The sequence below is a fragment of the Bipolaris maydis genome (assembly GCF_028858645.1).
Source record: "Bipolaris maydis strain C4 unplaced genomic scaffold PSV08scaffold_2, whole genome shotgun sequence".
Classification (NCBI taxonomy): domain Eukaryota; kingdom Fungi; phylum Ascomycota; class Dothideomycetes; order Pleosporales; family Pleosporaceae; genus Bipolaris; species Bipolaris maydis.
The window spans coordinates 3,138,106-3,153,267 of NW_027093858.1; the positions used below are offsets into that span (position 1 = coordinate 3,138,106).

General features: G+C 52.9%; 4 protein-coding genes across 4 annotated transcripts; 2 read left to right on the forward strand and 2 right to left on the reverse strand.

The window, feature by feature from the left end:
- Positions 1-587: 587 nt before the first annotated feature.
- PSV08DRAFT_216779 (uncharacterized protein) lies at positions 588-1,751 on the forward strand (the record flags this gene model as incomplete). The annotated part of the gene is made up of 1 exon (XM_014224745.2): positions 588-1,751. The coding sequence occupies one exon, from the start codon at positions 588-590 to the stop codon at positions 1,743-1,745; it is 1,158 nt and encodes a 385-aa protein (XP_014080220.1). The 3' UTR covers positions 1,746-1,751.
- Positions 1,752-2,704: 953 nt separating this feature from the next.
- On the forward strand, positions 2,705-7,280 carry PSV08DRAFT_407603 (uncharacterized protein; the record flags this gene model as incomplete). Its single annotated transcript, XM_014224746.1, has 2 exons — positions 2,705-5,558; positions 5,613-7,280. 2 exons carry the CDS (start codon positions 2,705-2,707, stop codon positions 7,049-7,051), a joined length of 4,293 nt encoding a protein of 1,430 aa, XP_014080221.1. The 3' UTR covers positions 7,052-7,280.
- Positions 7,281-9,533: 2,253 nt separating this feature from the next.
- On the reverse strand, positions 9,534-11,241 carry PSV08DRAFT_407604 (cyclophilin-like domain-containing protein). Its single transcript, XM_014224747.2, has 4 exons — positions 11,133-11,241; positions 11,004-11,071; positions 10,652-10,916; positions 9,534-10,591 (listed from the first exon to the last, which is right to left on the reverse strand). The coding sequence occupies exons 1-4, from the start codon at positions 11,143-11,145 to the stop codon at positions 9,813-9,815; spliced, it is 1,125 nt and encodes a 374-aa protein (XP_014080222.1). The 5' UTR covers positions 11,146-11,241; the 3' UTR covers positions 9,534-9,812.
- Positions 11,242-11,742: 501 nt separating this feature from the next.
- PSV08DRAFT_26892 (interferon-related developmental regulator-domain-containing protein) lies at positions 11,743-13,421 on the reverse strand. Its single transcript, XM_014224748.2, has 3 exons — positions 13,127-13,421; positions 12,725-12,999; positions 11,743-12,677 (listed from the first exon to the last, which is right to left on the reverse strand). The coding sequence occupies exons 1-3, from the start codon at positions 13,315-13,317 to the stop codon at positions 11,803-11,805; spliced, it is 1,341 nt and encodes a 446-aa protein (XP_014080223.1). The 5' UTR covers positions 13,318-13,421; the 3' UTR covers positions 11,743-11,802.
- Positions 13,422-15,162: the final 1,741 nt, after the last annotated feature.

The window sequence follows — 15,162 nt, forward strand, 5'->3', positions numbered from 1 at the left end:
GGGCAGCATGTGCTTGCATGAAGCTCAGCCGCCGGGCTTCAGCTGCAACGCGGTGAAAAGAGAGAGCGGTTGGGTGCGGGCAAATAGGTCGACGGTTGGGCAACAGAAGAGCGCACGCTATTCAAGGTAGCGTGAACAGGCAGATAGGCTAGGCAGAGCGTGCCTGGAGGGAGGGGGGCCGGCTGCAACGCTCAGGGTCTGCGCATACGTCAGCCCCACGTGACGATCAACACTGTAAGCACCAGCGAGGGAGTAAATCAACATGGGCTTGCCTACCACTTCTCCTGACGCTGTAATCCGCTCCGCCATCACCAGGAAAAAGCAAAGCAAAAGGCATGCGCTGTCGCTGCGCAGGTTGAACCCGCTCTGTCACCTGCAAAAGCCCACTGGCCCCTCGCTCTCTGTTGGGGAGTAGTCAAGGGTCCATCCCACTCGCCGGCTTCCTTGAAAACGACGACGACCACCGCGTGACGACACGGGCGCAGCCGTTTCCAGACCATAGGCCCGATTCGCGACATCTTGCATAGCGTGCCCAGTTCACTCACACCCTCTATAAGCCACAGCATCCCGCCGCCCGCCGCCTAAACATGAGCGCAACTGAGAAAGCAGCACCTGTGCCACAGGAGCCCAACAACCCGCCTGCATCCGCAGCGACGACTTTGCGCCCAGCCAAACCAGCCGACAACAACAGCCTTCTGGGCAAGGGAAAGAAGCTATTGGGACTGGGGAAAAAGAAGGGAGACGAGGGAGACCGGCCGGCGACGGAGCAGACAGGAACGAAGACGGCTGCGGCTGCGGCGTCGACTACTACTACTACGACGACGACGACGGCGACTAACAAGACTACGACGACTACATCGGCACCCACACTACTCCCCTCACCCCCAATGTCTCCACCAGAGCGCAGGGCATCGCCGCGAGGCAGCCCGCGCATGCTGCCTGTGGGCGCGTCTCCTGGCCGTCGCATTCGCTCTACATCGCCCAACCTGCACAGCCCGGCGTCGTCGCTCATTTTCGAGCGCAACGTGCAAGAGCCCGAACCGTCGGTCGATGTGCCGGCACACATCAAGACGGAGGACCATATACCCCCCGCACTCGATGCGACGTCACTGGCCATTACCGACACTCAGCTCAACCCCGACGAGGTGGAGATTGTGACACACTCGGCGCACCAGCCCGTAGCTGTGGCCGTGGCCGGCAGCATGGCCGAGTCACTGCACTCACCCCTCATGGCGCCAGAAGAGTCAGCAGCATCGAGCCATGTGGATGCGAGCGAGTCGACAGCGCCAGGCTACGGAGCGCTCGACACGACGGACCCGCGCCGGCTGAGCTTCATTTCCTTTGCAGACGTGGTGCAGGCCGAGCACGTGGAGCACGACCGGCAGGAGGTGCTGGGGGCGACGTCTGGAGAGGCTCTGCAGTTTATGAGCCTGTCGTCGACGGCCAACCGGTCGCCGTCGCCCGTGAGGTCGATAGCGTCGTCACCGCCGACGACGAGCGGGGCGGCGTCTCCCAAGGCGACGGACCTAGCACGCACACGATCTCCCGGCAGCCCCACGTCGCCCATTGTCCTCGGGCACCCGACGCCGGCATTTGGCGAAGAGCTGCCGGTGCAGATTGAGACGATGCGGCAGGCGCTGCGCAAGACGCGGTCGGGGGATTTGGGAGGCATTGCGTCGCCGTCACAGGCCGTGAGCGCAGTGGGTGGCGAGGACAAGGCGGGGGACAAGCCCCCTTTCAAGTGAGGGCAGAAGTGCAGGTCATGGGTGGTGGTGTCTGGATGTCTGTGTGTATGCGTGGATGGATGGATGGATGGATGGATGGATGGATGTGTGTACATATGTGTGTGTGTGTGTGCGTGCATGCAGTGTGGGACGAGGGCGAGGAGAAGGGTGCAAGAGACGTCTTTTTCTTCTCTGGAGTGTTTCTTTTCTATTGTTTTTTCTGATATGATTTTCTTGTGCCAGGAGCAAGGTTGGGCGGGAGGGTCACGGCAAGCAGACAGGCAGGCAGGCAGGCAGGCACAGAGATGACGGGGCTGATTGTTAGGGCTTGTTCAGATATCCATATGGCGTCGAGATCAAGGACAGTGTTTTGCGATGATGAGCCGGTGTGCATGTGTGCATGTGTGTGTCTGTGTGTGTGTGTGCGGGTGCGAGTGGAGCTGGGCGGTGGTGGTGAGGGCGTTGGGCCGCTGCAGATAGATGAGAGGACGGGCACAGGCAAGGCTGGTGGGCACAGGCGTGCATGGCATCCAAGCGCACCGCTGGGCTGGACACGTCTGCCAGGCCGCGCACCAAAACAGCAGGCCTCGCGAACAAGCAGGCCTGGTGGCCGGGTAAATCTAGGGGAGAGCGAGAGGTACGGGGGCGCGCCAAGCACAGACAGGGCCCTACAGGCCCTTGGTCCTGCAAGCACATCGATACCTCTCTCGCTAGCCCCGACCAGCCAGTCAGTCCATCTCATTTTGCCCACGTCCACCGACTCCGACACCACCAACGCCGCCCTGCCACCACGGCCTCGTCCTCCTCCACCACGCCCACACGCTCTCCAATGCCCACCACGCCCGCTCCATAGCAGCCACGCCACCCGCCATCGCCACCACGCCCGCCCCGCGCCCGCTGGTTGCCTGCCTCCGGAGCCGGGCCGCCTGTCGAGGTGTGCCAATGAGAAGCATATCAGCCCCAACCCGCCCTGTCTCCCCATGGACCAGCGACGCAAACGCGAAGTAAGTGCCATCGAGGCCGCCCAGGGAGCCTTTGGCATCGAGCGGCCCCGCGACCGCGACGACCGCAAGCAAACCACGATCCGCTCCGTCACGCCCGACGAGCCCCCGATCCCAGAGGACGGCCTCGCCCCCCAGAGCTTCTCGCCGCCAAACAGCCCCCATTCGCACAACAGCCAGCTTTCCGCCGCCCGCTCCGCAAACCCCAGGGCCTTTGTCGCCCGCGCCTCGAGCGACTCCGACTACCGCAATGCCCGCGAGCCCACCCGCCCACGCACCAGGACCCTCGAGGAGCGCACCTCCCGCGACCGCTCCCCCTCGACCGTCTTCGCCACACAGGGCCGCCATCGCATTGGCTCCGTCGCCAGCTCCCAGTCAAACTACCAGAGCCTCGAGGAGTCGGTCGTGACCTCGATTGGCCACATCTCCACAATCTCCCCGTCCTCGTCCACCCATCAGCCCCCGCCCAGGACTTCGAGCACAAACAGCCGCGGCCGCCTTGTCAAGCAGCAGCAGCAGCAGGCGCAACCACGCTCCCAATCCCCCGTCATCTCCCCGACTACGGTTCCCCCAGAGTCGTGGCTGTCGCCTGTGCCTGCCTCGGATGCCAGGAAACTCAAGGCCCTCATGCGCTCTACATGCGGCAAGATGCATGGTCTTCTCGCCTTCCGCAGAGGCGAACAGAACCCCTGGGCCCTTTCCTACTGCTACATTAACGACGAGGCCGGCAGCCTAGTGTACGAGCCCAAGAATGATGTCTCGTACACTCGCACCCTGATTCCAGACCTGCGCGGCTGCCACGTAAAGAGCGCATATGACGGTGAGGCATACACAGCCTACATCCATGTCGTCGTCCACAATTCCAAACTCGAGGTCCATTTGCGCCCGCCAACACAGGAAGAGTTTGACTCGTGGTTTGCCGCCCTGCTTTGCTGGTCGCCCATGCGGCCAAAGGGCATCCAGAATCGCATGGCAAAGCCGCAGACTCCAGTCATGATGGAGCGCCGTCTGACCGACAGCAGACGCCACTCCGAGGTGTCTCTGCTCAAGGATTCGCCCAAGAAGGAAGCCCCCATTATCAAGGTCGGTAAGATGATCTACTGGGACACGAGCGTAACATACAGTAATACAGGCACCCCCAAGAGTGCCGGGCCCAACGGACGTCCACAGGCATACAGACTGCAGAGCCACGGATCCCGCAGATGGAGAAGAGTATCCTGCACTCTTCGTGAAAATGGTGAGCTCAAACTCTATTCTGACACCGACGTTACCCTCGTATCCACTATCCAGCTCTCGCAGCTGTCGCGTTGCGCCGTCCAACGCTTGGATCCGTCTGTTTTGGATAACGAGTTTTGCATTGCTATATATCCCCAGTACACTGCTGCGTCTTCCTCTTCATTATCAATTGTACGGCCGATATTTTTATCCCTAGATTCACGCGTCTTGTACGAGGTTTGGATAGTCCTTTTACGCGCATTTACCGTCCCGCAACTGTACGGCCCAAAGTCGGATGCCATAACCGAGGACGGAACTCTTTCGCCCACGTTTGGCACCCAGGACATGTTCCGCATGGAAAAGTCATTATTTGTACGAGTCATTGAAGCAAAGTTGATACCGCCTGTCAGTCCAAAGGTTGCCGACAACAATGGAACCACACCAATAAGGCCATCTTCATCAGCCACAGCGAACCCAGGAGGATACCTTGTGGAACTACTGCTAGACGGCGAAACGCGCGCACGAACAATGGTCAAAAACGAAGGCAACAATCCTTTCTGGAGGGAAGAGTTTGAGTTCTTGGACCTACCCGCACTCCACACGGCATCGCTGCTGTTGAAGAAGCGGCCACCAAGCTACAGCACCCGCAACGACAAGAACGTTTTCGAAGCTCCCATCGGCAACGATTCCTGGGTCACTGAAGGTGGTTATGCTGGCATATCCTTTGACCAGACACTAGGCAAAACAGACATCTACCTTGATGATCTTGGTCCAAACCAAGAAATGGAAAAATGGTGGCCCCTCGTAAACATGCATGGCAACACCATCGGCGAGGTCCTTGTCAAGGTCAGCAGTGAGGAATGTGCGATTCTCATGGCCCGTGACTACTACCCTTTGTCCGAGCTTCTCCACCGGTTCTCCAATGGAATAACCCTACAGGTTGCCCAAATGATTCCCAACGAGCTTAGGAGACTATCCGAGTATCTATTGAACATTTTCCAGGTTTCTGGAGCAGCAGTGGAATGGATATGTGCGCTTGTCGAAGAAGAGATTGACGGTACTTTGAAAGAATCCCCGGCTAGTCGCTTACGGTTCAGCAAGAGGCTAGGTTCGAGCGAGTCGAACGAGTCACCGTCAAACACGTTTGGATCCGCCAGCGATCGAGAGCTCTTCGTACGAGACATGGGCAACAATGCCAAACTCGAGGCCAATCTACTTTTCCGTGGCAACACCCTCTTGACAAAGTCCTTGGATCTGCACATGAAGCGCCTTGGCAAAGAGTATCTGGAGGAGACGCTGAGCGAGAAACTAAGGGAAATCAACGACAAAGACCCCGAATGCGAAGTTGATCCGAACAAGGTCTCATCACAGCACGAGCTAGATCGAAACTGGCGGAGGCTGATCAACTGTACGGAAGAAGTTTGGCGGTCCATCTACAATTCGGTTCAACGGTGCCCGCAGGAATTGAGGCTCATTTTCAGACACATCCGAGCTTGTGCGGACGACCGTTACGGAGACTACCTGCGGACCGTGCAGTACAGTAGTGTGTCTGGTTTCTTGTTCCTGCGCTTCTTCGTTCCGGCTGTACTTAACCCAAAGCTCTTTGGTTTGCTCAAAGGTATGCAAGTTGTAAGATGGCATAACACCGCCAGTCGCTAACATCAATGTTCAGATCATCCCAAGGTAAAGGCACGGAGAACATTCACCCTCATTGCAAAGTCTTTACAAGGTCTGGCAAATATGTCTTCGTTTGGAACCAAAGAGGCATGGATGGAGCCCATGAATGCGTTCCTCACCTCGCATCGACAGGAGTTCAAAAAGTACCTTGATGACATTTGCTCGATATCCACCACGTCGCAACCTGCACAGCCGATCCCACCATCTTACAGCACGCCCATTGCCATCCTCCACCGGCTGCCGCCTACTTTCAAGGAAGGATTTCCTTCCTTGCCGTATCTCATTGACCACTCGCGTAACTTTGCAATGTTGGTCAACCTTTGGTTGGAGCACACTCAAAAGAGCGCGCACGACATTCAATCGACTGACGGCGATCTCCTGCGTTTCCACAACATTTGCTTATCCCTCAGCGAGCGTACCAAGGACTGCCTGAACCGTGCTGAGCCGGCCGAACGACCGTCGTCGTCGTTGAGTGTCAAGTGGGAAGAGTTGGTCGAGCAGTTGCAGGGTGTTCAAATTGATACGACACGAGGCGCAGCGACAAGAAACCGGGGTCCAATCCAGGAAGAGGAATACGAGGATTCATCTCTATACCCAAGCAACGGTGACGAATACCAATCTTCATCAACAAGCACGCCAATCACAATGCAGCCGCCACCACGGACACGGCACCAGCAAAACACGAGTATTTCCGCATCACAAAGTTCATTGAAAAGCAACAGCTCAACGACAATCTCGTATACGAATCCCTTCTCCAAGAAGCAATGGTCAGGTCAGTATGTGGCAGGTTCACACGACTCTGTAGGCGCCTCACCGTCCGCGTCGGCGAGCGCATCAGCTTCTGCAGCCGAGGATACGCCCCCGGGTTCTAGTGACGGCCTACACATGGCTCCTGCGCCCTCGTATCCTCAAGCTCTCACGACTACAACAACGACTACCATTTCGACATCTACTTCGACACAGTCTTTCAACTACAGTAATCCAAACTCTCACATCAACGCCAACTCTCTCATCAGCTCCAACATGCATATGAACACAGTTTCGACAAACTCGCTTGCGGGTCGGCCACCTCGTTCTGCTGGAGGACAAAGCGTTGAAGGTAGCGACAGCGGCAGCATTGTAGAAGAAGAATACACAACTGCCCTGCCAGTGTTCTCTGAAAAGTCTACCAAGGAAAAGAAGGAGCGTGGCTTCCGCGGCGTCCTCCCCTTCCAACGCAAAAGCAAACGCAAAGACAAGGACAAGGACAAGGAAAAGGAAAAGGAAAACCGCAAGGACAAGGGCAAAGACAAGGACCGCGACCGCGACAAGGATCGCAGCCAGGACCGCAGCCCCGAGCGCGGAGGTGGAGGAGGCGGCGGCGACATGGGCATTCTACGAGGCAAAAGTAGCAACATGCGGGGCGACGAACGAGAGCGCGACGAAGAATTCTGACTGCATGGCTGGTTCAATGGCGAGAGCCCCAAGATGCTGGCCAAGAAGGAAATCAAACGGCGCAAGAGTGCGGGCGAATTGTTGGATAAGGGGAGCTATCCTTGAAATTCCTCCTCTTATTTTTCCCCCTCCAATTCGCCCCCATTCGTCGTTATAACTCTTTCTTTCTCTCTAGAGCAAAGACATGTTGTACCTACCTACTACTTCTCATCAATATCCCTGTCCCTCCCCCACTCTTCCTCTGCTACCTTTTTTTCTTCTTTATCTCCCTTTTTTTTGGTCGATGAGCAATAAGAGAGATCTTTTCTTTCCTCCCTTGTTTCTATTTTTAACATTTTTTTGGTGCAATTTCAACGTGGGAGGGCTTTTTTGTTGTTCTCTTTATTCAACTTTACTTTGCTTTTTGCTAGCGGGAGGCGCTGTGCGTTCTTTATTTTTTTTAAAAACCCCCTCTTCCTTCCCACTTTCTTCATCGCACCTCTTTTATGGGTAGTCTCTTTGACTTTTTTCAGCAGTAGCGGGTGGGTGAGGTTCTCTCTACCTCTTTCTTTGGATTTTAAACATGGGTATGTTTTGTGAATGATGAGAAGGAAACACCACACACACACACACACACACACGCATGGTGGATGTTTGGAATGTCGGATTATGGGGGTGGGGGGTGGGGGCCAGGGAAGGGGTGAGGGGAATTAGGAAAGTGTGCGAGAGAGAGAGAAAGAGACACAGAAAGATGGCAGTTTACTTTAGATTTTTTTATTATCATTATTCCCGGGAACAACACAAAAAACAAGAGGATTTACATGTTCATTTGGTTATGTTTTAGTCTAATCGTTTCTTTGGTCGTCATAGTCGCTCGTCATCGTATATCCGGGTGGGGAGGGGGGGAGGGTAAAACTATCGAGGGTTTTTTTTTGTGGAGCTTGGAAAAGTGTGGGACGGACGGACAGACGGGAACCGTGAGCAGAGCTAGTAAGTATGTGGGGTGACAGAGAGAGTCCAGGTCTATTGTGGGGAATCATCTTTTCGGAGTCGCCGTCTTTTTTGTTGTTTCCAATTTCGCATATACGAGATACAGATCCCCACATTTCCCCCGCCCCTTTACCGTATCTTTGTTTATCTTATTTTTCTTTCTTTGGGCGCTGATGATAAAGAAAGAGGAAGAAAAATCGGGTCACGCCACTGTTATCAGCGTTCTTTTCTCCTGGGGGGCGGGGGGGGGGGGGGGGGGGGGGGGGGGGTTTCTTGGGGAAAAGGGGACTTGGCGGTGGGGGGAAAGCTTGCGACATGATTTGGATTTCATGGGAGGGGCGGCCAGGCTGGGGGCCTTTGGAGGGCGTTTTGCAACGCGCTATGTAGTAGTCGACGTCTTAGTTATACCCTTGTTTGAGGAAAAAGAAATCTATGTCATGAGGTTTTATTTACACTACCAAGCGAGTGTTCTTACTGACTTATTCTTAGTGCTAAGAGTGTTTTCCGTCTGATGATGATGATGAGGTTTGAGTCAAGTAACGTCTCTTTGCATTTTGCGGCGCTTAGGCGGTGTGTTGGAGTTACCCCGGACTGCTAGTTTGTCGTCATCATAACGCACGGGGCTCAGGATAAGTAGGATGGACGAACTGAGGATAGGCAGAGTGTGTAAGAAAAGAGCGAGTAAGAAGGAGATGGGGAAGCATGCTTCATTTGGAATATACACATGGCTATTGGACAGCTAGTGCATAGGAAGATGTGTATTAACGGGTTACTGATAGACAAACTTCTGTCTCCTTGATCATCTCTCTATACCGCTCCTATTGCATATAGAATCAAGTATTGTGGTCATCTCTATCTTTCTCTATCTACTTCCCTCTTCTACCGAATCGCTGTGTAGCGTTGCATAAAGGGTGGGGTGAAGTATTACTTTTTACCTATTCGTATGTAGTAGTAGATTTCTTTTTTGTCTAGACCTTTTCCCGTACTACCGATGACAAATATATCAGCTGTACGGGCAAGCATACTTCCGTATGCATCATTCCTGAACCAGAATGATATAGACATGCTTGTTTGTCCTGACTAGTACTAGGAAAGAGCCCGACCTTGCTGATTGTTATACAATTATTTTGCCTAGCGCTTACGAGAGAAGGGGCAAGGCCGTGATCTCCTTGCTCGGGAGATGCTCGGCGGATGAAATTGCTATCCAATTGAGTATGTCGAGTAATATCTAAAGGTGGGGTTTTGTCAAACTTTAATGCTACTTTGGAACTGTCACACATGTAATGCTTGAGTATAACCTATTCACCTAGGTAAAGGTTATTCTAGGCCCGCCGCGGGAAATAGTTGAACTGATGTGCTGTATTATGAAGCCTCTTGCTCTTACTAGTAAGCACGTAGGTGCTGCTGACTGCTCTACTATATCGCACGAGCCAGCGCTTAGGAACTTATACCAAGGCCGATGAGAAGGAGATAACTGTCGAATTGTCAGCAGGAAAGCCTTTTTTCTAGCATGTGTTGGAGAAATAAGTCTCTATTTTTCATGTACTAGCTACATACATACGTAGTATTATTCTCAATACATCTACACGTGCCTGCCTTAATTATGCTAATAGTAGAAGATAGTGGAATAGGATGGGAGTCTTAATTATCTTGTTTCTCGTGTGATTGATTTCACTCGCCACCCATGATTCATCTAAATTTGCTCATGATACTCCACCAGTCGGTCCTTCTGCACCAATTCTGATAACTCCAAAGACTATTACCATCGCCTTCAACCTTGAAGTTCAAGCACTTAGTCAAAGTTGAAAGCGTTCTTGTACACCTTCTTCTCCTTCTCCTTCCTCGCCTGAACCTTCTTCTTGATCAGATCTTGCTCCTTCACAATCGCCGCATCACCTGGCGCATACTTCGCCGCTTCCTTCAGGTCAGCCAGCGCCTCTTCCTCGTTCTTCCTAGCAACCTTTGCTTGAGCACGCCTGAAGTAGGCTTTAGCCTTGTCCTTGTCTGTGATTCCCTCGATATCCAACGCCTTTGTCGCGCTCTCTATCGCCTCGCCGTACTGGTGTGTCTTGTTCTGAAGTAGGGCGCTGTTGGAGTAGAGCGAGATCTTTAGGGCACAGAGCTGAGGCCAGAGATCTTTGGGATCATCATCTAGTGGTGCAGGGTATTCGTGCAGGTAGCGGATGCCTTTTTGGTACTTCTTGATACCAAGCTCGAGATCACCCTTCTTGAAGGCATCGTTGCCCATGTCCTTCAGCTTTGTCGCAATCTCAAGAATCTCAGTGCCTTTCCACTCTTCATCGGCAGGCTTTTGGTCCTCTGGGAAGTCTTCGTATGGGTCACCAGTTGCGTCGGAGACCTTCTCGGTCGCCTTGTCGTAGTCCTCGCCCGTGAGCTCGCCGCAGTCAATAATGGTGGCATCTTGCACCGGCTTGTCACCGCTCTCTGTTTGAAGGTTCTCGATTTGGCGCACGATGCTCTTGCCATTAATGACCTCACCGAATACGACGTGCTTCTTGTCGAGATGTGGTGTAGGGACTGTAGTGACAAAGAATTGCGAGCCGTTTGTTCCTGGTAATTTGTTAGCCAGCTATGTCGCAGGATATGCGCTGAGATTTGTATCCAACTTACCTGGGCCGGCGTTCGCCATGCTCAGAAGGAACGGCCTGTCATGGATCTTCTCAAAGTTCTCGTCCTCGAACTTCTCGCCATAGATGCTCTCGCCACCAGTACCATTGCCCTGAGTGAAGTCACCACCCTGGATCATGAAACCCTTGATAACCCGGTGGAAGCTTGAGTTCTTGTAGTGTAGGGGTTTGCCGGATGCACCTTGGCCCTTTTCGCCAGTGCATAGCGCGCGGAAGTTTTCGGCAGTCTTGGGGACAATATCGCTGTACTGATTGATATGTTAGTCCAGATGTATGCACATCGTGGTGGAAAGATGTATTGGCGCGTGAGATGCCAATGCGAGCGTAAAACGTACAAGCTCAAAGGCAACACGACCGGCCTTTGTGCCGCCAATCGCAATATCGAAAAAGACGCGTGGGCGCTCTGATCTCAGTCAGCATTTGTGTTCAATAGTTGTTCGTGGTTGAGATTGGGTGCATCTTACTAGAGTCAGCCATTCTTGCTCAGTCGCAGTTGTAGTTTGTTGAGATATGAGGTGAATATGTGCAACAAGTACTGAGTACGATTGGTCGCGTGGATTAAGAAAAGTGTATGGTATGTGTTTTGGCGTTGCGAAGCTGGGTAAAAGCATGCAGCCAGCCATCCAGAACTTTCCACGAAGCTACAGCCTACAGCCTCATCCGCGCCAAGCCCGCTTTTCTGCCATCGGTACGACACCAGGAAAGATCGATCTCATTGCTTTTTCGATTGCACTGAGCCAGGTAACGTCAGGCGGGATCGTGATAAGAACGCGACCATGGTAACGTGCTTGTTTGGAAATCGCACGGGTCTTGTAAACATGAACTTGGTGCTCGTGAAGAGGGGCAATGCGGGGTAAACATCAACATTCGCTCCCTGTCCGTCTGCAAAGCCGTTACATCTAGTTTCATTCTTGCCACGCAGTCTTTCCCCACAAGTCCATGCAATCTCACTGGCGGATAGTAGATGTCAGGCTGGACGGTTGCCAAATACCAGACGAGCTAGATTGTCATTCCTCTCCCACTCACGACCTTCACGCCAGGCACGATGGAACCATACTGGTAAAAATAGACAATGTTTTCTTCTTCTTTCCCTAAAATACTACTATTCAGCCTTCCACTACCTATTCATAGAGATTACCGCCTGGCAGACATTGAGAATGGGATGGCCGTCGAAACCAGCTCATTCTGATCATAGTGATACGTGAAGCCACCCTGCAGCGTCCTTCTCAGCGCGTTGAGTCTCTGCAACTTCCACCATTTATCAATCCTGACTTCGACGTTCCTGTTGATCTTTACTTTCATCCTGCCAGATCCGTATGCCCTACCAGTCTCCTCATGCAGCGCCATGGAGTACGCCGGGCCGCGACTAGGCTTCTCGACAGAGTTGCGAATGTCTGCGAACGAAGAGTGCAACGCTTTGCGATCCTTTTTAGATATGCGGCGAGTCGAGACGTTGGCAAGCTCATCGAGAGTATGCAGGAGCTGGTCTTGTCTTCGGTACACCGTGTAGCGCTTTACCAACTTCTGCCCATCCCGGACATATTCGGGATCATCGCGGTCAACCTCTTCAACCTCCTCGTCCTCTTCTTGTGGAGTAAGCGACTTTTCATACAAAAGCGCAATATTCTCTCCAGCTGCAATTTGCACACCTGAGTCTGCGCTCTCGAGTTGCTCTACAAAAGCTTCCATGGCAGCCTCGGTCTCTTCTTCTAGGTCCTCGATCTCAGTCGCCAGCAGACCCCACTCCTCAAGCGCAGCAATCACAACCTCGCCTTCATCTTGCGCATCAATGGAAGCACCGTCCGACTCGACAATCTCCAGGAAGAGATTCATAATGTCCAGTATTTCGTCGTCACCTGCGCCAGCGAAGAAGGCGGTGGTGCCTAGGGTATGAATGGCATTGGCCTTGACGGCGATTGAGGATGATGATTGGATAGATCGCTTAAGTTGGTCGGCGACATCGTCGTAAATGGAATCGGAATCAAGAGTAACAGCAGTGACTGCAAGCGCTAATAGTCGTGAGCAGAGCGTTATTGCTTCCAGATGATATGCATACCTTTCAATGCCTTTACAGCTTCGTTTTCTGTGGTCTCTTGTCTGATGCTCCTAAGCATAGAAGAAACCAGCTCATGTGTGCGGCCCTCGATCTCGTCTCTCGCATAACGAGCCATGAGTATGTGCGCATAAGCATTTAGGCTTTCGGTGCGCCCGTCGGTGCTGCTGCGCTTTAGGTTGGTAATCTGCTCGATGCGCGTATGAAGCTCCGCCTTCCATGCATCTTCAGGAACATTGACATCTTCACCGTTGAGGATATCGTCGATGGATGCGGTGCTGTTCAAACAAGATGTTAGTACGGTGCTTTTTGGTCGACGTTGTTTTGGGTGATGATGTCACCAGGGGTGATCTACAGTGTGGCGAGGCAAACCAAAAAAAGTTGTGTGCGACGCTGGATACTCACCTCCATGCGGTTCCGTCACTCAACTCGTCTTCGTCGTCGGTATCATGACGGCTGCGACTGACAGCACGCGACTGTGCTGGTGATGCGACTACCGAGTTTGATTTGGAGGCTGTCGTGGATGCGACGCGCGAGCGGGCCTTGCGCGAGACGGTCTTGTGGCTCTCGAGAGCCTGCTTGCGAAGGTCGCGCATTCTGGGTTATTTCTCGTAGTCTGGATGGATTTTGGGGGAAAAATCTCGTTACAAGAACCTTTTCGAGGCTGTAGTTGTGAAGTTGAGCTTGCTAAGTAGTTTGTAACCAGCGGCGGATTGCGGGGAAGCCAGAGTAGGAAGGCAGTTATTCTAAGGGTAATGAGTCTCTAAATTCAGTCGTGGACGTATATGAGTTAGGTTTGAAAGACATGAGTATGAGTCAGAGAAGACAGTGGGATAGCAGCTCAGAGGCAGATAGGAGGAAGGGAGATGTGGTTGTTCACAAGGCAGCCTGCTGGTGTCAGTCGTTCCTCGCAAACGACTTGTCCCGAGTGGACGGTGGCCAAACGGCGCTAACCGTCGCATACGTCATATCCATCCAGCGCTCCATATGCAAACCTTCCACCACACGTTACCTGACCATGACCACACCGACCCAAATGACCTTTGGATATAAGGACACGCTTGACACTTGCCGTCTCTTTTGGGTTGGTCGTCCCTTCAAATAGTCCCTGATCGTCGCCCACGGTAAGACTAACCTAATGTGTTGTACTTAGCGACAGCTTCATGTCAGCCAAATGGTCTTGACACTGATTGGCCGCTTCTGCTCTATCTTTTGACTAAGAAAGCGGCCAGGAATCAGACCAGACTTCGAGAACAGCTGATATCAGTCTTCTTCACAAAAAATGGGCTCACGTCATATTCTTATCTGGGGCCACGCGCCGCTGCCGCACAGGTAGACGCTTAGGTGGCCTCTGTCTACCCTGCCGTCAGATGATCTACGCTCTGGCGCAATGTTTATATTCAGTTAATCAAGGCCGTACAGGCCACATCAACTCTTCGCCTGGTCAGCTGCAGAAGGCGTGGTCACATTTACGCCAGCCACCTCTCAACCTCTCAACCAATCGGTCTGGCATGTGTATCTCCGTTAAAGCCAACCTCGGCCTTGGGTCTAGACTTCATGCGGCAGACCATACGGTCGCGATCCTGTGCTAACGCAATGCGCGGTTATCGGTAAGCGCGCTGCGGGATATGGTGATATGGTCGGAGTTCCACGCCCAGGATGAGACCTTTTATCAACAAGGAATCCTCTTGTCGTACACTTGGACATGGATGCAGCAATCATATCGTGGCCATACGCCACTTTTTTTGTCATGGCCGCATTCCCAGATTTGTAATACTTAATTCTGGTGTTGGCACACGAATCAACAACCCTCGACCACCTGCGGCCTCCCGAGGCTGATGCGGCACAGTAGCGAAGCGCCGTAAATACATCTCATTCGCGAAGACACGACGTGATATTCGTTTGTCGCTTAACAAGGATATGAACGGCACGTGCAAGCCTTGCTCACTTCCAGCCTCACGACAACACATCACAGCTTGATGAGGATAAGGATGAGGCCGAAAGTGAGACCAATATGACCCGGTACCAACTAACAATAAGCTACACAATCCAACGGGAATAAGCAGTCTTTCAAACTGCGAGGTTCTAGCACTTTTCCTGGCGTAGGTACATGATATCTGACATGCAAGGCCCGCCATCTCAGGCGTCCAGTATGAGTAGCATGCGTGCAAGTGGAGCAGCCTTGGACAAATGGTCCTGAACTCGATTCCTTCGTAATTGGTCCGCTCGTACGATGAACACCGCAAGGATATTGTAAACCCTAGTTTTAGTGAAAACTAACCGATGCATTATGGAAAAGCCATGTGTGCCTCCTTCCAAGCCATCAACACCCAGTTTCAGCTCAAATTCCGTGCCAACCCCACAAAATGCTATGCACATAGATGTAAAAAGAAAAGAAAACGAAGATCCAACCGAAGATGACGGCGTAAGACAAGGGCGGC